At 45.7% G+C, this 17022-nt stretch overlaps 2 protein-coding genes across 6 annotated transcripts in view; one reads left to right on the top strand and one right to left on the bottom strand.

The window, feature by feature from the left end:
• Nucleotides 1-17022, top strand: part of LOC130297385 (platelet endothelial cell adhesion molecule-like) — a 385117-nt gene that overhangs the window by 147041 nt on the left and 221054 nt on the right. The gene's annotated exons all lie outside the window — the stretch shown is intronic.
• Nucleotides 1-17022, bottom strand: part of LOC130297381 (ABC-type organic anion transporter ABCA8-like) — a 91124-nt gene that overhangs the window by 5629 nt on the left and 68473 nt on the right. For all 3 annotated transcript variants that reach the window (XM_056549797.1, XM_056549798.1, XM_056549796.1), the window contains 5 exons: nucleotides 6569-6679; nucleotides 2892-2954; nucleotides 2144-2235; nucleotides 1208-1328; nucleotides 608-728 (listed from right to left, as the gene is read on the bottom strand). In XM_056549797.1, the coding sequence (XP_056405772.1) occupies nucleotides 608-728; nucleotides 1208-1328; nucleotides 2144-2235; nucleotides 2892-2954; nucleotides 6569-6679 (508 nt within the window). The remainder of the gene's footprint in view (nucleotides 1-607; nucleotides 729-1207; nucleotides 1329-2143; nucleotides 2236-2891; nucleotides 2955-6568; nucleotides 6680-17022) is intronic.

Raw genomic sequence — 17022 nt, 5'->3', positions numbered from 1 at the left:
AACTGAAAATAGGTGGGGCTTAGTGACCCCGTCCTCTGTCACAGCATCTGTGTCGTAGGCCCATGTGGAGTACATTTACGTGTGGTATTGTATATTGGCAATAGGGCAGTATTATAGGCTATCATTGTATTCTAGATATAATTATTCTTTATGTTACATTATTGCGGTGTTCACTGTGCCCTTATTTTGTCTTTTGTAGCCACATTGAGTCGACACCATTTATTAATATTACATCTTCAGTAGGACGGGGTCATTTACCCGGAGCAGGGGGTCATGGCCCTGCTCTGAGGCTGTGTTGTGGCTCTTCAGGAGCCTTTTAAATGGTTTTAATATTTCTGTTAACTTGATCTGCTGTTTTGTACTAATAAAGATATTGTTGTAAATCTAGTGGAGTGCATCTTGTTTCCAGTGGCAGCTGTTTTTTGGTAGTATGATGTATTGCACTGAGTTGCACCCACATCTATATATTATATTGCGGTGAGCCCCCCCACATTGCTCTCTCTTAACTGAAAATAGGTGTCGTCATTGGACAGCACTTTTAAGAACTTGTCTTTTTAGGATTATCAAGCTTTATGTATATTCATGATGCAGCGCACACAGAACGCACCCTTATTGACACAGAAGGACACGGTTCTGGCAGCCACTTTCTTCTGTCCTTTCCTACAGGAGAAAGTTCCTGATTTGTCCTTAAATTCCTTGCGCAGACTGTCAACTATGATGGTCGGCTTCTGAAAATATAAGAATTAAACAAAGATTATTCTAGATTTTTAGCATTTTTTTTCTGTAGTTAACTTTTGATAAACTGATCCAGTTACATTCTGATAAACCACTCCAGCATCATGGACAGGGAAGGACTATTATATCATGCATGGTACTGTTGTGGGGGCACAGACAGTCATTGTTGTAGGGCCCTGTGGATGGTATTATTATGGAGGTACTGTCACTGTTGTAGGGCGCTGTTTTAATCAGGACACACTTATTTAAGGCCTGGTTATATGGACAGATTTGCTCCCAATGTTTCTGCTATTTAACCAAGGATGAGGACAAGATCTTCCCAGTAAATATGGCCAGTCTGTTAATATGTCAATATCCAAATCTGTTTAAATGTTCACCACAGTCCTGGCTAAATGTCATGTGTGGCCCTCTGGTGGAGTCATCTAGGGGCCTAAAATGGAGCTGATTTCCCACCAATGATTCTGATACTAACGTCTTCCACATTTGTTGTGTTCTTCAGGTTTTTAACCCTTTCTCTCTCGGCAAGGACTTCTACATCAGCGTCCTCCAGCTCTTCTGGGTTCTCTATAAATTTATGTTTTCTTTGAGAAAATCTGAAATAAAGAAAGTTCTATCCTGTATTATACAGTGCAGTTCTATGGGATGGCCAGCACATGTGGGGGCTGCGGTATTGTGGGGGCAACAATGATCCCTATGTCCTTGTATGTTTATAGCAGGAGGCGACAGGCAAATCTGTAGTTACTAGGGGGCGGTAGGGCCTAAAACACCTCAGAACATCTTTAAAGGGGTATTCCAGGAATTTTTTTTGACCATGCTACAGGGGCTGTAAAGTTAGTGTAGTACATAATATAGTGTCTGTACCTGTGTGTGACGGTTTTCTCACAATTCTTCTGTGATTTTCACCCCAATATTTATTTTTAACAGCATACAAAATGATTCATGTCTCAGATTTTTCCCAGGTTGCAATGCGGCCGAGACCTGACTCACTAGTCAGCAGATGACAGGGAGCCTGTCTGCTTCAATTGGCGGAGGTATCGCTCGGTGGGAGAGAGATCAATTTGCAACTAATGCAACAGCTTTAGGCACCCTGATTGAAAACCACAGGTCCTTTGAATGGATGCAGCTCATTTATGTTTAAATGCGTGGGGTGGCTGATGTGTGGGAGGGAGGAAAATGGAATTATGGGATTTGTAAGCAAAAAAGAAAACTCAAACAGGAAATACCAGTTCACAAAAAACTAGCCACAGTGTTATGGTAATGTCACAACATAGCCATTTATCCCCAAGACAAGCGCAGATCCTTCCTAAGCATGTCCATTACTGTCTGCCAGGTACATACTAAAATCACCTAATGGTGGAGAACCCCTTTAACAATATGGCATCTATAACTTTTCTTTTTTTCCTCTCACCTGAATATAGGATCCGTTTTCAGGCATCTTGTTCCAAATTTCCATTCCAAAAACCAGAGAAGTCCCCAAAATAAGAGAATGTGAATGCATGGCTGATGCAGGAAAATAAATCTTATTATTTATAAATATATTATACCTCTGAGATACATACAACACAGGTCCACCTATTATATCTCTATAAACAGCAGTAACTGTGTACATACATTACATTACTGATCCTGAGTTATATCCTGTATTATACTCCAGAGCTGTACTCACTATTCTGCTGGTGAGATCACTGTGTACATACATTACATTACTTATCCTGTACTGATCATGAGTTATATCCTGTATTATACTCCAGAGCTGCACTCACTATTCTGCTGGTGAGGTCACTGTGTACATACATTACATTACTTATCCTGTACTGATCCTGAGTTATATCCTGTATTATACTCCAGAGCTGTACTCACTATTCTGCTGGTGAGGTCACTGTGTACATACATTACATTACTTATCCTGTACTGATCCTGAGTTATATCCTGTATTATACTCCAGAGCTGTACACACTATTCTGCTGGTGAGGTCACTGTATACATACATTACATTACTTATCTTGTACTGATCCTGAGTTATATCCTGTATTATACTCCAGAGCTGTAGTCACTATTCTGCTGGTGTCACAGTATTATACATAGAAAATATGTAAGTGCCCTTTTGCAGTAAGCACTGTAAATCAGACGGCCCTTCTTGATTCTGAGATACTTACCATTAACAAATAAAGAGACAATTTCGAGTCAGACTCCTCAGAAAACAAGAAGAACAAGAAACCCTGCAGAGCCAAAAAAAAAAGAAAAGAATGTGAAGATGATTAGAACCCCTATTTGTTAGTGGGGTCTGAGGGGACAAAGTGAGTAGAAAGTGATTTCTGTAGTGGACAGCAGAGTTTGGAGGATAAAGTGAAGTCTGGAGGGGGCTCTGAAACCTGGAGGACAGAGGAGCCTGGAGAAGGTGTACAGAGGAGTCTGGATGAGAACAGGACTCTGGAGGAGAACAAAGCAGTGTGGAGGGAGGAGTCTCACCATATAGTGTCCCCGTACTACTATGTAGTAACTATGCTGTGGCCAAATAATGTTGCCAAAAAAACTGACAACAAGGAAGAATTCCAGAATGACTCAGATAGGGGCTGGAAAGCTATTAAGTCTCTGTACTTGCATGTTATCTTAAAGAGTACCTGTCACCAAACTAAACTTGTAATATATTGTTCCTTATGTAATTATAAGACACTTTGCTATTTACTTGCTGTTAAAATTCTCAACCTTTATATGTTTTTAATGTGCTTAAAAAACGGCCACTAGGTGGCTCTGTTATGTTTCCTGCACAAGTCACACAGTTAGTTTGGTCTTCTCCCGGCCTGGCAGGAAGTGGTGAGCGGGGCATGGCATGGCACATCTCTCATAGGCTTCAGTGACATCACGCTTGCTGGGGAACGCCCACTTTCTCCTGCCGGGAGCTCATACAATGTGAGCAAGGAGAAAGGTATGATACACAGCTTTTTAAGCTCTGAATTTTTTTTTAAGGACAGGAGGGGTGTTAGGAGTAGTTAGGAAATATAATCTGAGTTAGTTTAGAAAATATGGTTTGATGACAGGTACCTATCAGGGACACATTTAAGGACACTTTTTTGTTGTAGGAGCTTGCCCTCTGTATTCTAGAAGCTGGGAAGTATTATGCTCTTTTGTACATCGTATGAAGGTACTGTGTTTTTATGTCTTTACGCTATTTTCATCCTTTTGCCACCTACTGTTGAATATTATGCTGGCTGTGACTAAAGGGACCGATTGCTCTACATTGTTCCATTCACATTCATGGAGAATGTTCTGCAAGGTGGGAGGAGCCTGGCTCAACCTCACTTGCCCTCGAGATAGAATGCTCTGCCCAGTCTGAGGGAGTCTTGCTTAGAGTAAGGAGGAGAGAGGAGCGCACCGTCTTCTCTCTCCGTAGGGCTAGTATTGTGGCTTCTTCAGAAAGAGAATGACCAGTGTCATTATGGCCTCTCCATAAAGGAGGGAACTAAAATCTTTACAGACTTTGCACTAGGAGGACTGGTGTCATTATGGCCTCTACATAAGGGAGGGAACTAACATCATTATGGCCTCTACACCAAGAGGACTGACGTCATTATCGCCTCTCCATAAGTGAGGGAACTAACATCTTTACAACCTGTGCACCTTGAGGACCAGCGCCATTATGGCCTCTACATAAGGATGGGAACTAACATCTTTACGGACTGGGCACCATAAGGACCAGCCCCGTTATGGCATCTACATCTATGGCCTCTGCACAAAGAGTACCGGCGTCATTATGGCCTCTCCACAAGGAAGAGAACTAACATCATTATGGCCTCTGCACTAAGAGGACCAGCATCATTATGGCCTCTACATAAGGGAGGGAACTAACATCATTATGGCCTCTGCACTAAGAGGACCAGCATCATTATGGCCTCTACATAAAGAAGGGAACTAGCATCATTATGGACTCTACACCAAGAGGACCGGCGTCATTATGGCCTCTACATAAGAGAGGGAACTAACATCATTATGGCCTCTACATAAGTGAGGGAACTAACATCATTACGACCTCTGCACCATGAGAACCAGCGTCATTATGGCCTCTATATAAGGAAAGGAACTAACATCACTACGACCTCTGCACCATGAGGACCGGCATCATTATGGCCTCTACATAAGGGAGGGAACTAACATCATTATGGCCTCTCCACAAGGGAGGGAACTAATAACATTATGGTCTCTGCACTAAGAGGACCAGCATCATTATGGCCTCTATATAAGGAAGGGAACAAACATCATTATGGCCTCTACACCAAGAGGACTGGTGTCATTATGGCCTCTATATAAGTGAGGGAACTAACATCATTACGACCTCTGCACCATGAGAACCAGCGTCATTATGCCTTCTACATAAGGATGGGAACTAACATCATTACGACCTCTGCACCATGATAACAAGCATCATTATGGCCTCTACATAAGGATGGGAACTAACATCATTACAACCTCTGCACCATGAGGACCGGCGTCATTATGGCCTCTCCACAAGGGGCGGGACTAACATCATTATGGACTCTACATAAGGGTGGAAACTAGCGTAATTATGGCCTCTACATAAGGATGGGAACTAACATCATTATGGCCTCTGCACCAAGAGGACCAGCATCATTATGGCCTCTACATAAGGGAGGAAACTAGCATCATTATGGCCTCTACATAAGGGAGGGCTTTTGGGATTAAACCTGACATTTAATTTCAGAAGGGAATCTATAATCTTCAACCCCTACCCTCTATATCTAAAGGGAACCTGAGTGCGTGGTCCATGACTCTGTTATTTTCTCGATTTCATGGTGGTTTGTTTATCATTGACTGAAGCAATGTTATTTGTACTCTGGAATTGGCTCTGGGGTCACAATATTGCATCAGATGTCAGTATTTTATGTGGTGTTTTTCTTTATTTATCATATGTTGTGACGTCCAGTTTTTTGTTCTATACACATTTGTGTCTATTGTGAGGACTTTGGGATTATATATTTTCAAGTTTATGACTTTTTGGGCTCTTCAAACAAGGAAACCCCCTCTTCTAAAGATCTGCTCATACCCATGGGTGTCCCTTTATTTCAGCTATTTACCACCAAACTTGTAGGAACCATATACTACTATTACCATATAAGACTGTGTCAAGATAAATATTAAGAAATCGATCTACTACACTGTTACTCAAGTGTGTCTGATGGGATTCCTTTACCTAACCATCATGGCACCCCACTCAACAACCCATCTGGCAGTAAGTCAGGGTGTGCCACAGGGGGGCAGTCTGGTTAACAGGTTATCATGAAGTCCCATGAAAACAAAAATGGTGCCGATAAAAATTGCAGATCATGGCACAAAAAAATTAGCCCTCATACAGCCCAGTATGTGGAGAAATAAAAAAAAGTTATAAGGGTCAGAAAAGGATACTGATTTTCTTTAAAAAAAAAAAAAAAAAAAAGTTTTTTAAGAAGTATAATAATAGAAAAACTATATAAATTGGGTATAAAGAGAACATGCCATTTTTACCGAGAAGTGCACTGTGTAAAAACCAAACCCCCCAAAAGTTGATACATTGCGATTTTCCTATAAATTTCCACTCACAAAATATCATTTTTTGTTTTGCCGTCATTACGAAGTAGAAATGGTAATGCAAAAAAAAGCCCTCATATGGGTCTGTGTATAGAAAGATAAGAGTTATGGCTCTTAAAGACTAGGAAGAAATACGGAAGACATTAAATGAAAATTTGCTGTGTCCTTAAGGGGTTAAAAAAAATTCTAATACTGAAAAAACCCTTTAATCCATATTCTGAATACACATCATTTTGCTTAAAGCAGCACTTACCAAATACACTAAAAAGGCTCCTAAGGTAGAGGTAGGCACCAAGAACATGAAGATGACGTATAGACCAAGATAACCCGATAAGAATAATCCTGACATAGGCTGGATAAAATTCTGCAAGAAAAAAATGTGAAAAACCGTGAGAGTTAATCTCAGCACCACAGATCAGTCCACACCCATGAAAGCATCAGTCAGTGTTGAGCGAAACGTTCCATTTGCAACCTGATTCAACCTGATAGGTATGTTGGCAGCAGTAGTGGCACTAATTGAGCTGGATGTAGTGACATACAGTAGGTGGCAGAGGTGGGAGCGTCACTCGAGGTAAATGTAAAGGTGGGATTCATGGCGTTGGGCAAGAAGGACAAAAGACAGTCCATTCTGAGAAAGGTCAATGGGGAGGAGGATGATTATGATGATGATTGGGTGTTGGATGGGAACTGCTGCAGGGTGACATCAGAAAAGAAGGTTAGTGATACCGAGCGGAGCCAATACATGAAAAACTGGCAGGAGACAATCTGCTCGGATCAGCTCAACTTTTTGAGATTTGGATAAGGTTCTCACCACAGCCAGGAGTTCAGCTTTACTTATACAGAAGGGAATGGACTTGTAGATTTGCAGTGTAAGAATGGTCTGCCATTGCTCACCTTAATCAGTGATCCAGGGCACCAAGTGTTATTTTAAGCTCAGATAGTGGCAGCTTATTAGGAACACATGTAAGGCACTCCAGCCCTTTACCAAATTTTCTACAGGGGTGATAGTGACATGAATGATGTCATCCCACCAATCTTTATTAGGTAGGTTGGAAGGGATGGAGGAAGTAAAAATGCTTCCACCTATTGCCCAGTTCAATCGCATAGAGGATGATGAGCAGGATCTTGAGGAAGAGCAGGAGGATGAGGAGTTGGTGTCAGAAGAGGACATGGGGGGGGGGGGGGGGTATTTATCAATTTTGCCTGTTGACAGTTTCTTTTTACCCTTTTTTTTTTTTCACTTTGGTTTTCGTGGACATGCACCAAATTTATCATTTGGTGCAAGTTGTTAGAAGTTTTGGCTCAAATGTTGAAATCAGCTGTTCACAGCCTTTTACACAGAACTTACCACCACAAAGGACAGCGCATTTTACCCTGTAGAGCAGCCATGTCAGAGTCCCTCCTCCAGTATATCAGCAAGCGACATGAGTTAGCTGGGAGTTGTAGTTTTGCAACATCTGGAGGTCCGCAGGTTGGAGACCACTGATTTAGTTGTTTACCTTTCCTGAACCTGTGTGGCCATGTCCAATGCTGGCTCAATGGAGGGTGAAGGTCCCTCAGAGACAACTATGTCGCAGGATAGTATTGAGTAGCACTGGAGGCGTCGCTGCTTTCACAAAAAAATAATGTTTTATGTATTTTGACGCCTTTACATTATCTGACATTGCTAAGTGTGTTTTTCATGTGCAAAATTTCTTGGCGGGGATTTGCGCCAAAGAAACGGAATTTGCGCCAAAGATCGATTGGCGCAAATTATGAATTACTGACTAAAGTTAAAATCACACACAGGACCGTGTGATTTTAAGAAAGTTGTAAAAATGACAGAGGAGAAGATGCTCCAAACTTTGGCGCAAAAAGACACTGCGCCAAAGTATTGCGCCAAACTTACGTGAAAAAAAACGCATAAATCCTTTGATAAATACCCCCCATGGAATTTTCTCAAGCACACCTAAGAGAGAAAAGTAACACTCCTTCAACCAGACAATGTGAGTATGGTGATGATGGCAACAAACATAATGCTGGTCGTGGTCAAGCGTCCCAGCGGGAACCAACAGGGCCCTGGGGCACACTGACTCACATGCTGTTATATGTATCTAGTGTATAGTTATATGTAGCTAGTATAGCCAGCCAAGCTGCTTTTTTTTTTTTTTTACCAAATAATGAATATTTATTGAAAATTTGAATTCAAAGCAATAGAGGCCCTTATACTTTATCAAATGCACTTGGAGTCTGATGAGTTGGAGGATGCACTCATTTTTGAAAATGAAAAAAAAAAAGACATTGATGGGGCCTGATTCAAATATAGTAAACCTTTCATTTTCTTTGGGTAACATTTTAATTAATATTTATAAATCTAATCCCAATAATTAGATGTGTAGAAATAATACACAAACCATAATTTTTTCACAGACGTGTGGACTTCACCATCAAATTTTTTTTTTTACTTTGTATTTCAAGGTGCTGTTCCATAACTTCACCTGTGCTGCTGCCATGACTGCGAATGTAATTTAAACCATCCACATTGCTGCAAATTGTCACACATCTCCTGCATTTGACATCTTTTTCCATAATACATGGTTTCTGCTGGAAAAGCTACCCTGACAAACAGAGTAAATGTAGAAAAACTAGAATCTGCTCCTGCCAAAGGGCTAATTTTTGGAGTCCCTTAGTGAAAATTCTCTATATTTTTTATAAATAACACCAAACCTGTTGCTGCTCCGCAAAAGGAAATTTTTTTGTGTGGCTTCTAAAGAAGTCATTACTTCTTCTGATACCACCACGCTGGCCCCTAAAAGGGAAAATTGTGGCATTGTTTTTTCATTTTTTAAACAGCTAGATCATCCAACAGGGCCTACGTCTTTCTGGCGCTTTACTAATGCTTATGAGCCTAAAAGGGGTTGGGCACAGTAGATGGGACCTAAGAGTGACATGACACGGGGGCGGAGTCGTGACATCACGATACTCCGCCCCTTAGTTGTGACCTGGGAGATTTGGAGGCTGCAGTGCTGCTGCAGCTCCCATAGGTGGGTGCTGCATGCGAGATTGCTCGGGTCCTGCCACTGGGGACCCCCACAATCTTGCATGCAGCACCCACCTGCGCTGTGATCAGACATCTTATCCCCTTTCCTTTGGATAGGAGATAAGATGTCTTAGGGCCGGAGTACCCCTTTAAGCCAGTACATGTCCAGGCCCATCTGAAGTTTGCTAGAGAGCATTTGGAGAATGTCATATGGTCAGATAAAGCCAAAGCAGAACTTTCTGGTAAAAACTCAACTCGTCATGTTTGGAGGACAAAGAAAATGCTGAGTTGCATCCAAAGAACACCATACCTACCAGCTCCAGCATTCAGAACAGTTTGTTCCAAACGCTGAGCAGTGGATTACCCTTTTAAGAGATTTGTGGATGATTCAGAGCACAGACGAGTTTGTGCAGATAAAGGAAAATTGAGGAAGATTTCTGCCAAATCCATGCATCGGATCAAGAGAGCAGCTGCTAAAATACCATTACATAGCAGAAAACAGATATTTGAAGCTGCTGGTGCCTCTGGAGTCCCACGGACATCAAGGTGTAGAGTCCTCCAGAGTCTTGCAACTGTGCATAAACCTTCTTTCTCTATCGGCTCCATTGGTGGACGCAAACTCTGGGTATATGCTGCTGTCTCTAGGAGGCATGATACTATGGTAACCAAAAAGTCGGCTCCTCCCAGCAGGATATACCCGCCTCCAGGCCACTGAGCAATTCAGTTTTTGCTTAGTGTCTTAAGGAGGTGGACATGGTCTGGTGTTCTCCAGACCAGGTCTCATATTTTTTAGGTTTAGGGAATGTGTTAGTTCTTTATTCCTTTTTATTTCTGTTTTCAGGTGGGGACTCAGGAATGCAATGTTCATTGTTTCCCCATTGCGAGAGGTGGCAGGCATCTTGGATGTACTGTTAACCCCCTCTCGCAAACGGTCAGCACTTGGGGTTGTACCTCATGGGTCCGGGTCCCCCTACCTCCCTGTTCGCCTCGCTATGAGCTTGGCTTGCTGCAGGTGAAATGGCTGACTGAAGACTACAGTCTGAAGACTTCCTTAGGTAAGTTCTTCAGCATGAGGTGAGTATCTTTCTCTCCCTAGGTCTGGCAACAGCTGGAGACCCTCTGTTTTTGGCCCTATCCTGCAGAAGCTGGGTTATCTTATTGTTACCTGAGTTATCTTATTGTTCCCTGCAGGGGGATTATTTTTTATTATTGGGGGAGCAGTGGCTACAGTACACAGTAAGGGGGCACAGTAAGGGGGCACTTTATTAAGATGTGTGTGTGTTTTATAGTACACCCGCCGCAGGCTTCTTCCTCCGGGCGGGTGCGCTTTTTACTTTCACTTTCGGCAGCCTCGGCTGCCAACGGCACTTCGCCTGCTCCGTCCCCGGGCGCACAGAACTCACTGCAGGCGGCGTGTGTGCTCGGGGTTTGGAGCGGGCGCCATTACTGAGTGAGTCCCGCTGTATCCTTCAGGGGCCTGGCGGATGTTAGCTCCGCCCACCTGGTCGCATAAGCACTGGGGGCGTGCAGGGGCCAATCACAGAGCTCCTTGCCCTGACCCGGCCTCTTCCTTCTATTGGCCGGCATCTCTTCTCTCTTCCCTCAGCATGGTGCAGAGTTCTCCTCACAGCAGCTGCCTTGGGACACAGACTTGGGTGAGACTGTTCATTTTTTTGTCATGTCCGTGCCCAGAACAGTTCCTCCCTCTAAGCAGATTTTAGTTACCCATTACGCTTGTAAAAACTGCTCTGCAAAAATGCCAGGTTCTGCTTAACCCACTTGTTCTGCCTGCTCCACTGCTCCCCCAGAACCCCCTGCTATTTCTAACCCAGGTGCCCCTTCAGACCCGGTGGGTTTGGCCACCCCTCCAGCCTGGGTTTCCTCCCTCTCCCAGTCTATATCCAACTTGGCACAGGTTTCCCGTTCTGTGGTGACTGCCTTGGAGAGGTCTACCCTTCACCGGCCCTCTAGAAGGTCCCGTTCCCCTTCTCCCTACGCTTCGCATAAGCGTAATAGGGGTGTCTCCTCTGACTCATCCCTGGAGTCTCCTGGTAGACACAGGCGTTCCTCTCGCAGGTCTCGCCCGACCACTTCTTCAGGCCACACGCGTCACTCTTCCAGAGGACGTTCCCGTGGTCGCCGCTCTGGCTCTCCTGAGCCACGTAACAGGTCGGAGTCTCCCTCTTCCAGGGCTGCCTCCACTCGTTCGCACTCTCCTGGAGAGCTAGCGGCCGAGGGTTCCGATTCGGCATCCGATTCGGAGGACCGATCGGACTCAGTGGACATGGTGAACTAATTTGGTTATGGCCATAAGAGACACCTTTAACCTAGAGGACCCAGGAACTTCGGACGCAGCTCCAGAAGTATCCTCTCATCGTGCCCGACCTGCACCCAAAGTGTTCAACTCTCATGCTGAATTTGAGGCCATTCTAGAATCTGCCTGGAAGCACCTTGAGAAGAAGTTTCAGGGACTGAAGAAGGTCCAAGCTCGATATCCTTTCGCCAAGGACCTTGTCTCCAAAGTGACTTCCTCTCCGTCGGTGGATCCTCCGGTTTCCTGCCTCTCTAAAGCTACTACTTTGCCGCTGGCAGATGCAGCTGCCTTCAAGGATCCTGCAGACAAAAAGTATGCCTTTGAAGCAGGGGGGTTTTCCCTGCTGCCTGCCTTCGCCTCCACCTGGGTGTCTAAGGCCCTCTCGGTTTGGCATTCCCAACTCCGTCAGGGCATTCTTTCAGGTTCTCCCCCGGAAGAACTGTCTGCTCTGGCCCTCCAATGTTCCAAAGCTGGAGATTTCCTGTGTTCTGCTTCCTTGCACTCAGCTCGCTGCGCAGCCTTTGCCACCGGTAATCAAGTGGCCCTCCATCGTTCCATTTGGCTTAAAACTTGGAACGCGGACGCTGCATCTAAGAAGTCTCTCACCAAGATTCCTTTTACTGGTTCCCGACTTTTTGGCAAGGGCCCGGATGAGATTATCTCTGACAGGGGTCAAGACCTCTTTATTACCTCAAAACAAGCCTAGCATTTCCTTCCGAAGGAAGTCTTCTTCCTTTCGGTTCTTTCGGATGTCTGGCCCTTCTAAAGGGTCCAGCCAGGTGCCTCCACGGTACAAGATGGTCCCCTTTTTCAAGGCGTGTCCCTCTTGGAAGTCGGACACCAACCGTCCCGACCGTTTTGCGGCCAAATAGGGCAACCGCAAACCCACTTCTGCATGAAGGGACACCTGCAGCTTTTTCTCGGGTGGGAGGTCGCCTCTTGCTTTTTCGAGACGTTTGGACCACGCACATTCAGGACTCCTGGGTCAAGGACGTGGTATCCAACGGATACAAGATAGAATTTGCCTCCCTTCCGAGGGATCGTTTTTTCCAGTCCCGTGCTCCCCGATCTCCCTCGCTTGCGAGGGGATATCGGGAGGCTCTTCAGTCCCTTCTCGTACAGGGAGTCATTGTCCCAGTTCCTTCAAGGGAACACTTTCGGGGTTTTTATTCCTATCTTTTCGTGGTTCCCAAGAAAAACGGTTCTGTGCGGCCAATCCTGGATCTCAAAAGTCTCAACCAACATCTTCTTATCCGCCATTTCCGAATGGAATCTCTCTGTTCTGTGGTGGCATCTATGGATCAAGGGGAGTTTCTTCCTCAGTGGACTAGGATGCCTACCACCACATTCCAATTTTTCCCGGACACCAGCGGTACCTAAGCTTTGCGGTTCAGTAAGGTCATAATCAATTTGTGGCTCTCCTCTTCGGTCTGGCCACAGTGCCACGAGTCTTTACCAAGATTCTGGCGCCTCTGGTAGCTCTGTTGCGGTCAAAAGGGTCTCAGTGCTACCCTACTTGGACAACCTCCTCATCAAAGCCCAGGCCCTGGAGAATGTGAGCCTCACTCGTCAGACCTTATGTCGCTTCGGGTGGATGGTCAACCGAGACAAGTCAGTTCTCTCCCCCACCCAGTCTCTGGTCTTCTTGGGGCTTCAGTTCGACTCGGCCTCGGCTCGGCTTTGCCTTCAGCCGAACAAACGTCTGGCCCTTTTGTCGGGGGTCCGCTCCCTCCGGATACCATACCCGGTCGCCATCCATTCTTGCATGGAAGTCCTGGGTCGGATGGTGGCAGCCATGGAGGCCGTACCCTTTGCCCAGTTTCATTACCGTCCTCTTCAGCTGGTGATTCTTGCACGATGGGACAGGTCCCCTCTCTCTCGATCGCAAGATTGTTCTCCCTCTCCAGACCTGTCGGTCTCTACGCTGGTGGCTCCGCTCCTACTTCTTCTTCAGGGGTGTTCGTTCCTCCCAGGTGGTCACTACGGATGCCAGCCTGTCGGGCTGGGCGGGTGTTTTCAGGGATCAGACGGCTCAAGGCCTCTGGCCTCCCCAAGAAGCCCTTCCTTCCATAAGCATCCTGGAACTGAGGGCGATTTATCTTTGTCTGAAGCATTGGGAGTCCCTGCTTCAGGGCCACCCTGTCCGTGTCCAGTGGGAAGTGGATTTCCTCAGTCAGTCCTCAGCCGACCCCTGGAGAGTGGTCTCTTCTTCCGGAGGTGTTCGCGCAGATCTGCAACCTCTGGGGGTCCCCAGACGTGGACCTCTTCGCGTCTCGACACAACCGAAAGATTTCCGGCGTTTGTGTCAAAGTCCAGCGACCCCCTGGCTCTAGCCGTGGATGCCCTAGTAATTCCGTGGTCGGGCTTTGTACTGCCCTACCTGATCCCTCCTCTCCCCCTCCTTCCCAGGGTTCTGAGTAAGCTCAAGGCAGAAGGAGTCCCCTCCATTCTGGTGGCTCCAGACTGGCCTCGAAGGGCATGGTATGCCGACGTGGTCTGGCTTCAGGACGACGTTCCGTTCTGTCTTCCACTTCATCCAGACCTACTATCACAGGGTCCCCTTTGCCACCCCAATTTACAGTCGCTGCATTTGACGGCGTGGCGGTTGATACCGTGATTCTAAGGGCCCGCGGATTCTCTTCCCAGGTAATTCGCACCATGCTCAGGGCTCGCAAGCCCTCCTATGCAAAAATTTATCACCGCACTAGTTTCGTTGGTGCGAAGCTCAGACTTTTTCTCCAGTTACCTTTTCCGTTCCCCGTCTCCTCTCCTTTTTGCAGTCGGGGTTGGAACAAGGGCTGGCTCTCAGTTCCATTAAGGGTCAGGTTTCCGCCCTTACCATTCTCTTTCAGCGTCCTCTGGCTTCCAATTCGCATGTCCGAACCTTCCTTCAGGGCGTGGCACATGCTGCCCCCCCTTACCGGTCCCCTTCTTCCCCTTGGGACTTGAACTTAGTTCTAGGCGCTCTTCAGGACGCACCCTTTGAGCCTCTTAGGGAGGTTCCCCTTCGCCTCCTATCCTGGAAGGTGGCTTTTCTTATAGCTATTACCTCCATTAGGAGAGTATCTGAACTGGCAGCTCTCTCCTGCCATTCTACTTTCCTGATCATCAGGACAAGGTTGTTTTCCGACCAGATCCGTCTTTCTTGCCTAAAGTCATTTCAGCTTTTCATCTCAACAAGGACATCGTCCTTCCGTCCCTTTGTCCTGCTCCTTCTCATCCCAGGGAGCGCCTGCTCCACAATTTGGATGTGGTACGAGCTGTTCGGACTTATCTTTCCGTCACATCTTCCTTTCGTCAGTGCGATTCTTTTTTTCGTCCTTACGGAAGGCAGTCGTAAGGGACAACCTGCTTCTAATGCCACCATTTCTCGGTGGATCCGATGTGCTATTTTGGAAGGCTATCACTGCAAGGGGAAGATCCCACTCTTCAGGGTTTTGGCTCATTCCACCCGCTCTGTGGGAGCATCCTGGGCTCTCCGAAACAAGGCCTCGGCCTCGCAAATCTGTAAAGCGGCCACCTGGTCGTCTTTGCACACTTTTTCTAGATTCTACCAGGTTCATACTTTTGCATCAGCTGATGCTAGTCTGGGCCGTAAGGTGTTGCAGGCGGCGGTGGTACAGCCGACTGCCTGACCTTTTTTCTCTGCCCACCCAAGGGACGGCTTTGGTAGGTCCCAGAGTCTGTGTCCCCCAATGGAGCCGATAGAGAAAAGGAGATTTTTTAGACTTACTGTAAAATCTCTTTCTCGAAGGATCCATTGGGGGACACAGCTCCCGCCCTTTTTCTGGGGTTCCTTTTCGGTTATCTGTCCGAGGGTGTGTTCAGTTATTGTTTCTTCTGGTTCTCGGACAGTCCATGGTTTTTTTCCTTTGACCTGTCGGTCTCCTCCTATTGCTCTGAGACTAAACTGAATTTCTCAGTGGCCTGGAGGCGGGTATATCCTGCTGGGAGAAGCCGTCTTTTTGGTGACCATAGTGTCATGCTTCCTAGAGACAGCAGCATATACCCAGAGTCTGTGTCCCCCAATGGATCCTTCAAGAAAGAGATTTTACGGTAAGTCTAAAAAATCTCCTTATTCGGCCACCACTAACCAATGCTCAAAAGCTGAAACAGCTGCATTAGGCAGAAAAATACATGAAGACTAATTTTTAAGCAGTCTTGTTCACTGATGAGTGCCGTGCAACCCTGGATGGTCCAGATGGATGGAGTGGTGGATGGTTGGTGGACGGCCACCCTGTTCCAACAAGGCTGCGACGTCAGCAAGTCAGCAAGGTGGAGTCATGTTTTGGGCCGAAATCATGGGAAGAGAGCTGGTCGGCCCCTTTAGGGTCCCCGACGGTGTAAAAATAACCTCTGCAAAGTATGTGGAGTTTCTCTCTGACCACTTTCTTCCCTGGTACAGAAGGAAGAACTATGCTTTCCGTAATAAAATCATCTTCATGCATGACAATGCACCATATCATGCTGCAAAGAATACCTCTACATCAATGGCTGCTATGGGGTTAAAAGGAGAGAAAGTCATGGTGTGGCCTCCATCCTACCCTGACCTCGATTTTATTGAGAATCTGTGGAGCATCCTCAATCAAAAGATCTATGAGGGTGTGGGGCAGTTTACATCCAAACAGCAGCTCTGGGAGACTATTCTGACATCTTGCAAACAAATTCAAGCAGAAACTGTCCAAAAACTCACAAGTTCAATGGATGCAAGACTTGTTTAGCTGCTATAATATCAGGGGTCCTATGTTAAAATGTAACATAACCTGTTAAAATAGTTAAAATGTTGTTAAGTTTGATTGAAATAACTTTTGATTTCAGTAAATGCTGCAAACACAAAAAATGACAATTTTCAGTTCTTTACAACCTATAAAGTGTTTTGAAACTTACTGTGCGTAATAATTTAGAGCAGTGCATTGTACGTTTTTTATGTCTAAAAAAAATCCTGTTATCATTAGGAGGTTTATTCAACAATTGAATTGTTCTCTTAATAGATGATAACAGGATAATTATGCTGACTGTTATTTACATCAATTATTCAGGTAAATGAGAAAAATATCATTTGCATAATAATTTGGAACAGGGTGTATGCGTAACATAGGCTGCTATAGACAGAACATGGGCTGCTATAGACAGGACACGGGCTGCTATAGACAGGACACAGGCTGCTATAGAAAGAACATAGGCTGCTATAGACAGGACACGGGCTGCTATAGACAGAACACGGGCTGCTATAGACAGGACACGGGCTGCTATAGAAAGAACATAGGCTGCTATAGACAGAACATGGGCTGCTATAGACAGGACACGGGCTGCTATAGACAGGACACAGGCTGCTATAGAAAGAACATAGGCTGCTATAGACAGGACACGGGCT

The sequence above is a fragment of the Hyla sarda genome, chromosome 13 (assembly GCF_029499605.1).
Source record: "Hyla sarda isolate aHylSar1 chromosome 13, aHylSar1.hap1, whole genome shotgun sequence".
Taxonomy (NCBI): Eukaryota; Metazoa; Chordata; class Amphibia; order Anura; family Hylidae; genus Hyla; species Hyla sarda.
This window is presented reverse-complemented; position numbering and strand designations above follow the sequence as displayed.